Source organism: Bradysia coprophila, unplaced genomic scaffold (assembly GCF_014529535.1).
Source record: "Bradysia coprophila strain Holo2 unplaced genomic scaffold, BU_Bcop_v1 contig_358, whole genome shotgun sequence".
NCBI lineage: Eukaryota > Metazoa > Arthropoda > Insecta > Diptera > Sciaridae > Bradysia > Bradysia coprophila.
The window spans coordinates 2,136,803-2,153,636 of NW_023503616.1; the positions used below are offsets into that span (position 1 = coordinate 2,136,803).

At 35.7% G+C, this 16,834-nt stretch overlaps 1 protein-coding gene across 14 annotated transcripts in view; it reads right to left on the minus strand.

The window, feature by feature from the left end:
- Positions 1-339: 339 nt before the first annotated feature.
- Positions 340-16,834, minus strand: part of LOC119081717 (PDZ and LIM domain protein Zasp) — a 34,724-nt gene continuing 18,229 nt past the window's right edge. The window contains exons 3-15 of one of the 14 annotated variants that reach the window (XM_037190851.1): positions 14,422-14,713; positions 14,204-14,360; positions 14,043-14,137; positions 12,555-12,846; positions 11,309-11,503; positions 10,638-10,731; positions 9,142-9,657; positions 8,666-9,032; positions 8,287-8,337; positions 2,741-2,864; positions 962-1,145; positions 660-899; positions 340-600 (exon numbers count right to left, since the gene is read on the minus strand). In XM_037190851.1, coding sequence (XP_037046746.1) covers positions 523-600; positions 660-899; positions 962-1,145; positions 2,741-2,864; positions 8,287-8,337; positions 8,666-9,032; positions 9,142-9,657; positions 10,638-10,731; positions 11,309-11,503; positions 12,555-12,846; positions 14,043-14,137; positions 14,204-14,360; positions 14,422-14,713 — 2,685 coding nt within the window. In that variant the 3' untranslated portion in view covers positions 340-522. Of the gene's footprint in view, positions 601-659; positions 900-961; positions 1,146-1,685; positions 2,503-2,740; positions 4,329-8,286; positions 8,338-8,665; positions 9,033-9,141; positions 9,658-10,637; positions 10,732-11,308; positions 11,504-12,554; positions 12,847-13,062; positions 13,205-14,042; positions 14,138-14,203; positions 14,361-14,421; positions 14,714-16,834 lie in introns of all 14 variants that reach the window. The other 13 variants (XM_037190849.1, XM_037190842.1, XM_037190841.1 and 10 more) reach the window with 13 other exon arrangements.

The window sequence follows — 16,834 nt, forward strand, 5'->3', positions numbered from 1 at the left end:
AAGTAAAATTTAAAATTAAAACTTTCCGAAAGTAAATTTTAATAAACAAAAAAAAAAAATTACCACAATCAAATTGACGCACTGAAACGTTTTGTTTGCACTTTTTTTGTGTTGTTGGAAATCAAATTCTTTGCAAAACATCAAGAAAAATAATGATTGAAAAAGAAGAATTATAAGTAGCCACTTAAGATCGGTTCATATTATATTTTTATCCAATAAAAAGTTAAATTTATTTAAGATTACAATATGAATAGACAACAACGATATAATTTTAAAGCATATTTTCCTTTAAGACTATGAATTATTACGTTTATTTTTACAATAAAATATTTTTTGTTTTTTTAATTTAAAAATAAAATGAATTTTACAAATGAAAAAAAAATAGAATTTTTATTTTTAGCATGCAAGTATAACATTTAAGTAGCGCCTCTCATGTCCAGTGTTCGCCCCCACTGAAGAGTCCATTTTTCATTTTTCATCATACGGGACATATATGTTCGAGAAAAAAAAATTAATCAAAAATTAACGAGCATGATTCTTGCAGTATGGACGTCCACCCTTGGCAAAGAAGCTTTGTCCTTCTAAATTCTTTTTACACATCTGAAAGAAAACGTTCAATTGAATCAACCCTTATCGTTCATCAAAGTAGCATCCCATACCGTGCAGTTGAAACACTGGCTGTGATAGTTATGTGACAGGGCTTCGACCCAACGATCACCAGCCTCTACCGGGAAACCGCAAGCGAAACATTTCGTTGTGAATAGTTCGTTCCAGTCAGCTTCGCAATACGCCTGTCCCTCTTCCAAGAAGAACGGACTGTTACCGAACAGTTTGCCGCAATACGTGCAGACGAAACATTCGGGATGGTAATGCTTTCCGATGGCATTCAAACAGTCGCCCTAAAGTAAAATGTGGATTTACATTCCATTTCGCTGTTATGAACTGGGTTAGTAGTCAATACCTTTATTTTAGCACCACATTTATCACATGGTGGAGCTAGATATTTTTCGAAACAGTATTCGCAATACAAATCGCCTTTCTCTTCTACGAAACCGATATCAGCGAGTGGACGTCTACAGCTCTGACTAACGCAAACGAAATGATCAGGGCACCAAATACGGCCAAGAGCTGTGATGAATGGCCCTCTGAAATTTTTTAATTAAAATTAATTGATGGGTTCAGAATGAGAAACTTATAATTTTTACTAGCCAGTGCCGAGTGGCAGGAGAGAATTTCTCGTAACTAACTCTACGGTCGGAACATGATTATCTTTTTAGACTTTCATTTAAATTTAATATGAAAATAATGCTACAGTTAACCCCAACCAAATTTGTGCCGGAAAGTTCGTCAGCTGCTTTTCAGCTGGTCCACTCATACATCCTCACTGTATTATATGTGTTTACTGTTTACAAATAGGGTTTTACCACTACCGTGCATGGGAATGACTATTAAACTCATATAAAAACGTATAAGACAGTGTGGTTGTAGCAGTGGACTGGCTGAAAAACAGCTGCAGAAAATTGGTCACAAATTTGGTTGGGGCTAACTGTACGTTCGAATCAAATGAATTGTATTCCGAGTCACTTTTTGCATAATATTAAAACCAGACAGAACATTGACATACAAAAAACGACAACTACTACTAATACCGAAAAAAAACAATAAAAGGTCATCCCCTCACTTACCTCGTGATTTTGGTATTACAACATGTACAAACCGGGTGTTTTCCATCCTTTAATTCATTTGCCAGATCCGTAGTTTCCACCTCAGATGTGATGTTATTGCTGTAGTTTTCATTGCCTAGCATATCTCTTTCAATGTAAGATCGTCTGTCCCGTGCGTGTGTTGATAATTCAGATTTCGAGTCTCTGTTCCGCACCACAACGTTGTCTTGGATGTTTTCATTTTCAATGGAATTTGGAGATAATGGTTGAGGCGATTTTATCGGGGATCTGGATGGAGACTTTATGGTAGGCTTTGTTGCACTAAAGTATTTATAATCAAATACTGGAGGACTAAGTTCATCAGTAGATGGAGGTGGAGGAGTGGGTGGATAATTGATTGAATTGATATCTTCAGTTGGAGGAATCGGAGGTGGAAGGGGAAAGTCTGTCAAATTGTCGTTGATATCCGGAGAGCTGGCTTTGACCAATGTTGGTGATAGCAACGGCTTATTTTCATAACCGATTGGTTTTGATGCGTTATTTAATGATAAATTTGGATCACCGTCACACACGTCGATAATCTTCTTCAATGGATGAACGTTGTTAGCTTTCCCATTGTTATCGTAACGTTTTGGTATGCCATTTTTATTGTCTGCCAAACGATTTTCGAGCATAAATGAAATAATTTTTCCAGCATTTGATCGAAAATCCTCCTGTTGTGAGACTTTCAAATTTTTAACTGATTCTTCCAGAAGTTCGGTGGCATGTCCTTTTTTGTAACTTTCTGGTTCGTTGGTGTTTAGTTGTGGTGGCGATGTTTTCGGTAAAGGAGGTGGTACTGAAATGTTATTCAAAACAACACTCATAAAATACAAAATTCATGCGTGTGAGACTTTAAAACTTTTCATAGCATGCAAAACCCAACGTCATAGTTGGTTTGTTTTACACATACACGTTTCATCTAAAGTACACACCAATACTAATAACTAAAATGTTTAAGCCATCCCGAAAGCAAAATACAAAAGTTCTACAAAACAAACATTTTAATTCAACGACAATCAGAAGCAACCCTTCACCTGATCTGGGCATTACAGCATCCGCACTGTGGAACACGTCCACCGGGTCCTGGGCCTTTGCTCAAAATTCCTCGTCCGCGTTTTGGTGCCGATGTAGCGCCGAAAGTTAATCCTTTGTTGGGACCTGCACTGGCAGGGGTGGGATTACTCACAACAGCACTGGGGATTGTTGTATTAGGCGGCTTGAAGCCAGGACCAGAGGATGGAGTGGGTTTAAAGTTATTTGCCGCTGATTGACTTGGTTTAAAATCATTGGCACTGGTCATTGGTGGTTTAAAGGCGGGAACAGGAATAGCAATTGGAGGTTTATAAGGTGTGGAAGAGGAAACAGGTTGTGTCATTGCTGTTGTGGCTGATGTTAGTGTGGATGATGCGGATGATTCAGTGATTTGTGCTAGTTTATTTGACAAATGTTGCGTGCTCTTTGTTAGAATTGGTTTAGAAATTTGCTGATAACCTGGTGGAGGAGCTGGAGCCCCGGCGCGTTTATTCACGTTGTATGTTTGGAACTTTGGCTCCTCTAAAATGGGATGGAAACTTTTGGTAGGAAACGCACAAGGAGGTGTTTCACAACTGAATTGAGGGAAAGTAGATTGATATTCGGCAAGATCAGCTTTATATTGGGAGTTTGTGGACAGTCTACGTGCTTCTCTAGCAACGAATCCAGGACCAGAACTTTTAATGCTAATTTTTTCTTCAGCATTTTCTAGATCGGTTTGTCCTGACTTTTGCAAAAAGCAAGATGTTTTAGGAGTCGTCGGTTCAGCTGTGATTGAACGAATTGGTGGACGTCCGGTGGATTTATAAACTTCAACTGTCTTGGCTTTTTGTGAATGTTCAAATTCCTCTACAACGCGAGTATTTCGCTGGATTTGGGTGTTTCCTATTTGAGTTGTGCTTGAATTTTGAAAGTCAGAACGTTTTTGCTCATTTAATTCACTCTGATTAGATCGTGACTGGATGCTCAAATTACCCAATTGAGACTGTTGTACAATCTCCGGTTTAACAACATAACTTTGCATGCCAGATTGATTGAGTGTTTGATGTTGAGACAACAATTTTCCAGCTGATTGAGCTTGAAACTGATTACTGATGCCAGTGTCAATGGTTTGTGTAACTGTGTCATATTGTTCGGCTGGGTCAGGACTCTTGATTCTGGGTGCGTGAATGCGTAATGGATTTGGTGGAGGACCTGGAGCTGGCGATTTACAACCGTCTGGACGAGGGGACTGAGTTCGTGGATCGAATAAAAGCGATGAGGTTGCTGAACATTCTTCAGCTACCAAATTCTGTTGATAGTATGGTATAGCGGGAGCAGGCTTATTAATCAAAGATGGCGTATGAGCCCTGTAAGGACTGACAGCACGTTGATGTTCTCGCTTATCAGGTGATTCCAATGACTGACTAGGCACCGAAACTGTTTCACGGCGTGGTTCTTGAACTGTCGGAATTGTTGTTGAAACTGTACTTTGATATTGTTGTGATTGAGTTGCAAATGAACTAGATTTAGTTTCCTCGATCGTTGAAGCCGATGAAACTGTAACAGCGACTGGCTTTTGAACAGATTCAGTCTTTTCATGAGGTACATCTACGAAAGCAAGTGGTACATTCTCTTTTAGTTCTTGGGGTTCGGGTGTTCGAACAGGTGATTGCGATGGTAGGTTAAACCATTGTCTTTGATACTTTGGTATGGTTTTGGGTATGTTTAATCCGGATTGGACATGACTTTTGCATTTGACGCCAGGTGGGGGTGGAAATGAAACTGTATTTTGCGCTGAAGATGTGGATGTGTATGTACAAGTGGTTTTGCCTATTGATTGACTAACTTCAGCAACCTCTGCATCTGTATCTATTGAAACTGAAGGCATAGAATTCTGTCTTGGTTTGAATGGATGTACTGATCGAAAGCCGGTAAATTTTGCGAAAGCTGATATTTGCTTGTCCATGTGACTTTCAATTGTTTGGGCGATAATTGCACTAACTTCTTGTGCCTGTTTCTCTAATCGTTCTTTTTCATTGTTTTCGATTTGTTCATGCGCCGTCACTGGAGGAAGTTCCTGATTAAGTTCATGATACGAATCGTTAGGTGCGACCGTTAATGCATCGATCATTGAAAGTTCTTGAGTTGGTGTAGGTAAATCTTCAAGCTGAGTTATTACGTCGTGCTCAAAAGGTGTGTACGATCTAAATGGAGCAGTTGTTAAAGCATCTATGAACGGAGACTTTTTTCCGTAGTCACCTTTTTCATATGGGGTCATGTCGATTGGAGGAGGAAAATATGGAACTGTCTCTTCAGGAAGTGGAATTGGATCCTCGAAAGGCTTAGTCCATTCAACAGGGTAAGGAGAGGCTACAGTTAAAACGGAAGACATAAGCGATCCCTTCCGAGGTTCTTCTTTAACAAATGGAGCTTCTTCAACTTTTTGATTTGAGCAGCTAGCATCAGTTAACCTCAAGTAATTGTTCTCGTTCTGATCATAAATCTCATTTCGAGTTATTTCTGTTACACTGTTTTGCTCTTCAGTATGCAGCAGTGTAGTTGATGTTGCCTTACTTTCTTGACTTTCTACTTTACTAAATTCTATGCTGTTACAAGAAACTTTTTCACAAGTATCTTTTCCAGGGCATGTCTTGTAGCAAACTTCATTTTGAGCACCAAATTGTTGACATGGCAAATTGCACGACTCGATTTGAATTTCTGATACATGATAGGGTTGACTTGGAGCTGTAGTCAGTGCCTGTACCATCAAACTCTTCCATTCTTTAGGAACTGGATTCGAAATATTAGAAGGTGGTAGCGGCTTTGGAGACTCGGGCTGAGGGAATATTTCAAGTTTAGAAATTTTCTTCTCATCGTCAATCGCCTCATGCACAGGGTCAGCAAATTCTACTTTCTTAACTGGTTTTTGATTAGACTGTTCTAGTTCTCTGATGTAATGAATTAATTGGCACGTATCAACTTTGTTAGACAATGCATCCGTGCATTCCTGAACGCTTCTACGACCAGCGAATGAAATAAGATCGGTGGAGGCTGACGAGAATGAACCGTACTGTTGTACCATTGACGCCATTTCCGCATCTGCATGGTAATCCATGTCGGATACTGATTGATCACAACCGAATTCAGCCTGATGGGCTCGATACATTTTTTGATACTCTTCAGACGTAGTAGTAGTGGTTGTACAAGTGGAAGTATAACTTTCCGAGCAACTTTCAGCTTCGTTGTGTTCTTTGAGATTGTGAACGGTTAGCTGTGGTGCCGAACGACTCTGTTGAGCTGCCCAAGTTGCTGGAGGTGTATCAACATTATCTGAATTGTTCATTGTTTTTACTTGAACGTGTTGTGTTTCGGGTGGAGCAATATATAAAGGAGATGCAGTTGGTAGGTCATGATCTTCGTCAGGTGGTGGAGGCCAGCTAAATGCTGACGTAGACGGACGCGAAAACTCCTCAACATAATCCTCTTCGTAAGTGTCGTAAGAACTTGAAAGAGGCTGTGATGGAGGTGGTGGATTGGATGACTCGTCTTACGACATTGGTAATGCGTAGGAACAAAGTGATTGGAATTATGTTGATTAATTTATATAGTAGTGAAAAAAGAAAAGATTTGTCATGCAGAAAAACAATATGAGTAAGGGTGATTGGTAATTCGAAAATAAGAGAAAAGTTTATTAATTAAAAAGCTTTGCGTGGCAAAAGCGTTATGCTTGTATATTGTGTAGTATTCTGGTTATTGCTAAATATACATATTGAGGAGCGCATAGACTTAAACTATCATGTTTAATGCTTGACATATTTAAGCAAACAAATGAATTCTAAAATGTTTACGTGATAAATGAAAATATTTCGTTGATTTTGGGTCTATGAGAGTGAAAATGTATTGTTACCACAAAATGATTGCAATATTTGCTTGACCACAAAGCATGGATTTGTACAAAAATTTTGTATGAAATAAAAATATTTGGTATTTGATAGAAAACCAATTTATTGAATTTATTGAACAAATAATTTATGTATGCATATGTATATAGACAATAGACAAATAACAATGGGAGTACAAATTTTTGGACCAGAAATTTTCGTATAAAGTGTATCAGATATTAGATCTTCCAACCCAAATTATATTTTTAAACTTTCTAATTTCAGCCCAATACGTACTATAAAATGATGAACAATAAATGTACACTACACATAAAGCACCAGGTATAATTTTGAAAATATTCTAAATATGAGAACAAATTTTTTTAAATAATCATATCTACGGTTAATGTCAACCGAATTTGTGTCTACGTTTGCTTGAGATGTTTCACCAGCTGGTTCACTTACACAATCTGCTTATGCTTGATTATACAGTTTTTATCGCTATACTTCAAAATAAAATGAAAGCAAAATAAAATGATCCTTTCTGGTTTTTGACAATCGAAATTCAATTGTCAAAAACCAGACTCGATCATTTTATTTTGCTTTCATTTTACGTAGTTGCAAAATTCGTAAAAGGAAAATTTGTCCTAAGACATTTGGCTTTCGCTTTTGAACCAGCCCGTAAAACAGCTGAGCAAGCTTATACAAAAACGTGTTTGACATCAACTGTAACGGAAAAATGTAAAGAAAAAACCTCTAAATATGCTGCTACTGCTACCGTTCCTAAAGTGATAAATTTAAATTTCTCAACCTCTTATAAATGGAAGGCGTATCGCGACCCCGTCTGTTTAAAGGGTATTTGATCTTTTACTTAATTTAGATAAGAAAGAACATTAGCAGAAACATCTTAATTCAATCGTCAATTGTTGGCTATTATTGTAAAAGGCTAAGTGAGGATATCAGCTGACTTCAAGTCTCAACATAACAGAGTATTATACAGCTTGAAATTCGTAAATAATTTCTTGATAGTTTGTCAGGTCTCCCGATTTTAAAATTTCACATTGGAAAAAAATTCAAATTTTACTCAGTCGGGTCAATTATAAAAGGGAGTCATTTCTGTGACAAATGCCTTTTCGTTCAGTTGTAAAATATCCTCTCTGAAGATAAAAATAAATAGTTTTTACGCATAGTTTAAGACAATTCCGAAAATAGTATTTTTATTGAAGCGTTTCGAATATATAAAAATTCTTGGTAAAAAATATATTTAATCAACAAGGGTTGGGTACCTGTTCATAAAATGCGGCGCATACAATCCTCAAAAACCAAAGGACTACATCCACGAATGGAGTCAATTGATATTAGACGACAAAATGATAATGGACACAAGTTATAAAATGAGTGAAAACACTAATCCCTGAGTTGAAATTGCACAAAAAAAACATCGTCAAAAATTTGTGTTAAATAAATAAATAAATAAAATTTTTCAAAAAATCAAAAACAATTTTTGAAAAAATTGACAAACTAAAACTAGTTTCGGTTTCAAAAATAAACTCAATCATGATTAATGGTAAAAGCCTAAGCACAAATTTTGATAAAAAATGTTTATTTTCAATTGGATTTTTTATAGATCTGTGCAAAGGGAATGTATCTGCCAGCGTTTGCATCAGAATTCTGTTCAGTCGTACCTTGATTATAATTATATCCAGGCTTTTTTAATGTGTTTGTGTTGTATCGTCCTATGAATTTTATTTTGAAACAATTTGTTTTTGTTGGTAAATTTTATTATTTACAATAAAAAATTAAATGAAAATATTTTAAAAGTAAAAGTGTGATTGCAAGCATGACATACAAAATGACTATGATACTGAAAATGAATATTTCGAAAATTATAGATGGAAAACGACTGTATGGCAAATACCACATGAAAGTCTTAAATGCAAAATGATTTTTAACATCTAACCCACCAATGAAATGTAATTTCTACGAATAGTCGAAAAGCTTAGAATGTTGGTATGTAACTTAACATGTTGGTTGTGTTTGCATGAGTTACATCTTAAGACTCACCTGGAGCTGATTGGCCAACGGACCGTGGCAAGGTGTTTGATCCAAAGTTGTTGTTGTTGAAATTGGATGCTGGCGACGAATAATTTTGTGGTGGAGCATACGTAGGCTTCGGTGGAGCATACGTTTGCTGCGGTGGAGCATACGTCTGCTGCGGTGGAGCATACGTCTGCTGCGGTGGAGCATACGTTTGCTGCGGTGGAGCGTACGTCTGTTGTGGTGGAGCATACGTCTGCTGTGGAGGCGCATATGCCTGTTGTTTAGGCTGCGACCAATTTGGTGGTGGATATGACGATGGACTTTTCGGTCCAGCTGGAGGAGGACCAGAACCATACGAGTATGGTTTGGGAGATCCCAGATTCGAGGGTAACTGAAATTGGATGGAAAATGTTCATTTCTTGCATTCGAATCCTTTTGAATTTAATTCTTATATCTTAAAAGTTAGTCCGCAAACACAAAAGAAGCCATGATGATCCTACCTGATATTTAGTTCCCTTTCCTTTACCAGGTGGATGTACACTACGAATAACGCCTCCATCCATCGTTCGATAAATTACGTCCTCACTTTCTTTCCCCTTTTCATCGGTGTTCCGAATCGTACCATAGATCGATTCGTCATGTCCGCTTGTTTTCCCATTAAAACCCCCATCGACAATTGCCATTTCTTTCGCATTTATATCGTCCAAAATGCTGGACTTTTGATTATTGTCGTTGTAGTATCCTTTTATTTCCGCATTAAACACACTTTGATATCGCGGTAACGTTGAATTATTATGGTAACTGGCGTTGATCACATTTTTATCAATTTCGTCGGCATTTTGTCGATAGTTTAGGCTCAGATTGCTAGTGGTCGAATTCTGACTGCCTTGGCGTGAGTGTACCGGCGAAACTGTCGATGGCGATGCTTTATTCGAATCGGTACTGCTAACATAAGAGCTACCGAACGACGATGCAGCACTGCTAGTGCGTGAATGATTTGGCAACAAATAATCATGCTGTAAAGTATGTTAGAAGTGTTAGGCAAACCAAACGACAAACAAAACCAAAATTATAGAATGGGTAGTGTTACTGCTGTCATGACAATATAAATATTTACAATGAAATATCGACTTACAAGCTCGTCGTTGCAAAGAACCGTAAAACTTACTGACATATTTCTGGCCAAGACATTCTTTAAATCGATTTTTCACCATGAAGCCATGATGGCTCATTTTTGGTCAAATGGAGAAAAATGTAGACCACGACCAGATCTACATTTTTCTCCATTTGGCCAAAAATGATCCATCACCTCCTCATGGTGAAAATTCGATTTAAAAAATGTCTTGGCAAGAAATATGTCAGTAAGTTTTGTGATTCTTTCTTTTTTTATTAAAAAAGGATTCATATCAACGATTAGCGATCGTAAGTCTGTTTTTTATAGTGTATCGTCTGAGTAACAAATATATGTATTTACCTTTCTTATAATGCAATTTACGGTCACAACTTTTTTTTTGAGCATTCGAATAAATAGAAAATTTATGTAAATTAGAGATTACATTTTATGGTGCATAATGCAACAAGAACTCAAAGTACTCATTTTGCCTGCCATTCATTTTCTACAAAGTACTTCTTTACTTAATGTTTCGATAAAAATGTTTAAAAAAACAAACAAAATTGTACAGGTAGGACCTATATCGCAAAAGTCATTTTTAAAAATGGCTCACATGTGTTGCGATAAACGAAAATATATATAATTTGAGTTTTATGTGAAATGTAAATCTATACGTTCAATAAAAACGTATGTAGTGAACAACAGCTATACTGAAACCACATTTTGCAATTACCGCATACAATATAAATAAGTCGATGACTTCAGTGAAAAATATCGGGCAAAATACACCAAAATACATAAAACTTTAAGCAACACCACACATTAAAACGATTTATTATTTCTATTCTTCCAAAGAAAAACATTTAGGAGAAAAAAAAAACTTACGTTGTTATTGTGAGATGTTCCATTTTGATGTGGCAAATTTCCATGATGAGCGCTCAGAGCAGCTGAGATCGTACTTGCACTTAATTTCGTATTTCTAAAAATATAATGTACGGTGTTTTTGATTAGATCTCAACACGCATCGTAGAGTATAGGAAGGAAACTTTAATTATATCTATATTCGCTGGAATAGTGAATAAATCAAACGAAAATTTTAACGACAGCTCGGACGATAAAACATATATTACAAAAGTGTTCAAATATTTAATGTTGGATTAACCAATGTAAATGAGTATTTTTTAAGATAAAACATTTATTGCACACAGGCAGACGTAAATAAACTGAAAGTAAATTCAATGAAATTAGTATTACAAAAAAAATTAATTCTTCTGACATACTGATACATTCAGAGAGTTATTATAGATATCCATCGGATATGTAAACTTTTTGTAAACGGGATGGCGCTATAATCTCTCATAATCTGTTCGTGTGAAGTATAGCCTAATGATTGTTACAACATCTACTACTTCGTTAGTTTTTCAGCTATAAGAGAATATAAACAATCTAATGATTTTCCACTTATTATCGTCGCCGTTGTCGATAACAGATGCATAGAGATAGTAGTTGTCTTTCAACAGAGCTTTCAGTCTAAAAACAAATGTTTCAATACTTACGGTCCAATTGGTACAGGCTTATATCCCTCTGTACCGGGTGGAGGATTATTTACGGCTGCCAATTTGGCATGCACATCGCAATACAATTTGTTATTCAAGTTAAAGTATCCCTGATTTTTCAATGATGTACCGCATGTGGCACACTTGAAACAATCAACATGTAGATTTTTATCCTTGATTCGAACAAACACTCCACTGAAATTACAAAAAAAATAATGTTTTGACAATAAACACAACAATCAAAGGAAAATGCCAAAGAGAATTCCATTATCAATCGCTCAATCATTCATTCAATTTAACAATAAGGGTTGGGGCAAGGCAGGCAACTCGGGCTGTTATAGAAAGATATTCTTAAAACGAACATATGATATGAATACTAAATCTGAGCGATGAGCCTAATTATTACAAATGACGTAAAAACCTCCTAACTCGCACTTATAATCAGACAATTCAGAAGACTGTTCTTATCCCACTATAATTCATGAACTCACTCAAAGTTAACTAAAATTTGATTATTTAACGATTTTTAGAATTCGCATACTCTTAACATTCGAGCATAACTTTCGTATAAAATAACATTAAATGTTTGCACAAGAAATATTTTTATTTATTTTTCCTGGTACAATGACAGCATTATCACCTGAAAAAAAATCTTCTTAAAAAATTTAAAAATAACGACATGACTCAAACAAATTATTTTTTATTGTCCCTGAACTCAAATCACATATGTTGTGTGTCTAAACATTTCGAAGCATCATAATATGCTCGCATCGCAGGCAATGAACACAGCTGTATGCGAGGTCTTGACGTCGAAGACGTGCTATTTATGAAATCTTTCGAACCATTTAGGTCAAGGCCAATTTACAAGTGCTTTCGTAAATAAACCAATATAACAATCAAACCGTACGGTACAGGGAAAATGATCTGGTTTGAACGATCATCTACTGGGCTTTCAAATCAACGACAGGTTTTTAGTCCAACTATTTTCCCGGAATGAATTTTTCCATCTAACAAATCATAACTCATCATAACGTGATGGTCATACCCGTTCCTACTCAATAACTAGAACATATCTTATTCAGGTGTTTCTACTATTCAACTACTTTTTGACGAATGAATTAAATTTTTCATGTGAACGTGAAATTGGTTATTAAGTTCCATAAACGACAAACGAATAAGAACTTATGCAACAAAACCGAAAATGCAAGATAGAACTTTGAACATAAATATTCTTGGCTACGCTTACGGAATCGATGATCCGCATTCATCGCATGGTGAAACCTTAGGCGATTGTTCAGGCTTAGGTACTACTGGCGATTGAATGGGTTTAGCTGTTACTGGTGCTTGGATAGGTTTGGCTGTTACTGGTTTCGGTTGTACGGGTACAACGTTACGAACATCAGATTTAACATCTTCTTGTTTCCCATTTCCATTCTTATTCGATTCAGCGGCTCCTTGAAATTGGCTCGGCGTATGTGAACGCGATGATGCAGCTCCTCCAACTGCATGGCTTGCCGTCCAGTAAAAATTTGTTCCGGCTGTGTTTCAATTCAGATTGGATTATGCGCATTGTATACAATAAAGAAAATCAAAAAAAGAAAATTTCCGTCGCAAATGTTATTTACTGGATCGAGAGGAAATGAATCGAGTTTGTAGTTGAGCAGTGAAGGTCATTCTCAGTCATTCAATATATACATCCTTGCCGATCATTCATTCAAGTCTTCAGAAGAAATGTGATTGAAAATGTCACTTACACAATCAATCGTTCACATTCGGCACAAATATTTTGTCCGGCTGGTAGGCCACCCGTCGAAGGTGGTGCTGGCCGAGTTTCGGGAGCGTGTACGTGTTTTGTAACAGGCGTGACTGGCCTTAGTTGTGAAGGTGAAAACTCATCTAAATATGAAAGTTAGTAATTGTTGGATCAATGAAATGAATTTGCTTTCGTTTATGGAGTGTTTAATCCACTGAAAAAAATCTGGTTTTATATTCCCATCATGTTCTCATTAGCATTGTTACAATGCCGATTATATAAATAATAAAATTCAAATCAGCTGTAGAATGTGAATAATAATTAGAACTTATGTCAGGCTTTGAATTATCAATGAAAATTGAATGAAACGTAGAAGTTCTATGAACTGGCATACAACTTTTTATAAAGGATTATTCATAGATCTGGCCTGTGCCTGACTTAAACAGAAAGATTTGTGGTACTTAAACTGATTTTCAATTTGAAATGTTGTTTTAATTGTTTCGTCGATTGTTATCAGACTGCGAAAATTTTCGATAAAAATATTTATTGTTCGTGTTGTATTGACACATGCAAATGATTCAAACAGAAATTTACTTATAGTGCATGCGATGAAGTGTAAACCACAATTTTTGTTTAGTTTGCTTTATGCACCAATAAATTTGGACGCACTCATATATGAACAAGAACTGATATTGGAGCTGAAACATTACTTGATGAAGAAAGAATATTGTGATTTCGGTGGAAATTTTCTTTCGTAGAAAACAAATTCTTCTGATTATTATTCGTTGCCTTAATGAACAAAATAGACGATGAATAAAAATGAAAAATTTTCTTGTTGAAAATCATTTAATTATTTCAATGATTAAAATTAAATTTCCTGAATTTAATCCTCTAATTTGTCATTAAAAATGCCACCATCACCGTTTAACACTTTTAGCAGACAAGCTAAAGTGTAGTAATGGGAAAATAATTCATCTTTACCTGGTTCGGCGGGATCATTCTCTGATTCTTGTAAAGCTTTTAACACTTCGGAACCGGCCGAATTGTAAACTTTTTCGTTTTTCTTGAAGTTGACCCTGTAATCATGCAGAACGAAGGTTTCACATTTGTTGCGAATGTTTCGATTGATTTTTTTTTATTACCCTAACACTCCACCAGCCAAAACTTCAGCTTGAGCAGACAATGTTTCAGCAATAGATTCTTCACTGTAAATACCAACTGGAGTGTTGTATTGTTTGTTGACGATGCTCTTAACTGGTTCACTACCATTTTGAAATGGTCGTGCAGCATTATTGTATCCTAAAGTATAACATAAACTCTATGAATAAGAAAACGACCCAATGATTCAAACTCGACATACCACATCCAATATGTTGAGACTCTTGCTGCTTATGAGCCAGTGAAGTCTTCGTCACTGTGTTGATTTGATTGCCATACGATGGTGTTGGGCTTGGTATGGCTCCAGTTGGCGTTACGGACGGTCTCCATGTTGATCCACCGCGTTGTATTGTAATTTCAAAGGAATTACCCGACCGAACAATTATGTCTTGTGCGTCTTTGTGTCGGAGACTAAATACATCTACATTGTTCACTTTAATTACGGAATCGCCGGCAATTAAACCAGCTTGGTCTGCAATGCTACCGATATTGACCTGAAAATTGAATAAAATGAAAAATGTGAGAAACGTTTATCATTGCGGTTGATGGCCTGTGAAAGCTGTGTAGAGATGATTTGATTCATAAATTTGGCATGAAAACTATATACAAATATAAATATGTTGAAGAAAGTGGTCTTATGTGCTGAATTTGTATTTAAAGAACATTCTCCTCCGCAATTTTTTTTTTGTAAATGTTATAAGTGGAATGAAAATTGCTAAAAATACAGAAAGAAAATAAATAAATGACAACTTGTGATTTTTTGAAATAAAAAAAAATTGTCTGAAAACTGGACCAATTTTTCGCGAAAACGGAAACGTGTGCAAAAAATAATATTTGAATGAAACACATTGCTGAAGTAAATCAATAAACATCTATTGAGTGATTAATCATTTCAATCTATTTAATTGGTGCACATTTTTCTATACCAGAACCGGCATGGCAGAATAAAAAAGAGACTGGCACCTGAAATTATTGTTAATCGATCCGACGATAGTAACGAAACATTCTTATTAATTAAAGCTGTTTATAAAATACTTTACAAAAACTGGCATAATTTTGTCTTATTCTTGGACTATTAATTTGTTCCAGGAAACAGTACGAATATAAATACAACCAAGAATCCGTGAAGAGAAAACTAATAGGATGGGTCGAATTTTACATTTTTTTTAAATCGCCTGACCCATTAGTTGATATCAGGATGGTCCAGCGAATCTTTTATGGAAGAAACTCTTTTTAATAAATATGTCTTCCCATACCTCAAGAGTTTTAATTGTCGGTGTAGTACAGTGAGGTTGCATATATCGCAGAATGATATCTCTGACATGGTTGAGGTGTGACTATTATTATTGACATTAACTGTAGCTAATATTTGAAGAATGTAGCTTTAAAATAGAACCAGGCGTGTTGGAGGTCTCTACCCGGACAGTGTAAGCCAATTAGTTTTCCCGACCATCAATTTCGTTACAAAAAAATCGTCTTAGAAAAGAAAAAAATCAACAAATCATAACATATAAAGGCTGTCACACACGACTGACTGATTTGCCTCAATAGGCAGTTCATTCTTTTTTTAATTACTGTGTACAAGAACATGTTAAAACTCCCATTCTTAACAGATTTGTAAGAATTTTGGTGTGTCTTCTGCGACGATAATTCGCAATTCGATAGCAAAGACGTCTTACAATTTAATGCAGCAACAAATCTGATTAAAAGCAGAACTCATCAACAAATTTACGACATCAATTAACAACAAAGTGTCGACACAATGAACAACTTCAATTCCCTAATCTCATAAGCGCAAACAGACTGAGTAAATTGCATTTAAATTTTCATTACAATTGAAATGAAAATTATAAGCCAATTAATATCATATTTCCGTATGATTCAGTATGATACTCCGGTCATATCAAATTTCTGAGTTGCTGAATCAGAAAAAAGGTAAATTTTAATTTTAAATTGAAATCACTGTTCAGTGTTTATTATCCGATACATATTTTGTTTATTTGTTTTGCACTTGGTATGTGTATACCACCTGTAATAATGCTTAAATGTGGTTAAGATTTGAAATAAATAATGGTTTCTTATCGGTTTGGAAATAATGTGCTACAGTTAAGTATATGGTTAAGTAGTTCGCATTCAGTCGTAATATCAATATCAAGGTCGACAATAAATCACCAGCAGTATAATGGAGCAAAGTAAATAAACAAAGCGAAATAATTTTCATTGAAAAATAAAAATCATCGAACATAATATGTTATAGGCAATACCATTTTGTGGTCGTATACAACGTATGGTGATCAAAAATCCAAAACTCAAACTAGAGTATAACGTTCGGATTTTTGTTTGGAAGAAAATTGTAAGGTGCTTGCAGTTTCAGAACAATTTATCCGATATCAAATATTTACAAAAGGAAAACAACCAACGAAATTGTAAACTGAGTTTCAAAGTTCAACAAAACATATTAAAAACCCGTTCGGTTAGCTTAAATGGACTGAATGAAAATTTCCACACTAAACTTTCTGGTGTGCATAAGACATAGTGATTTATGCTTTGTTACTTGCAATCGGGTGACGTTGTTGCAAGCGATTTTCTTTTTTTTTTCGATTGACTAGACCATT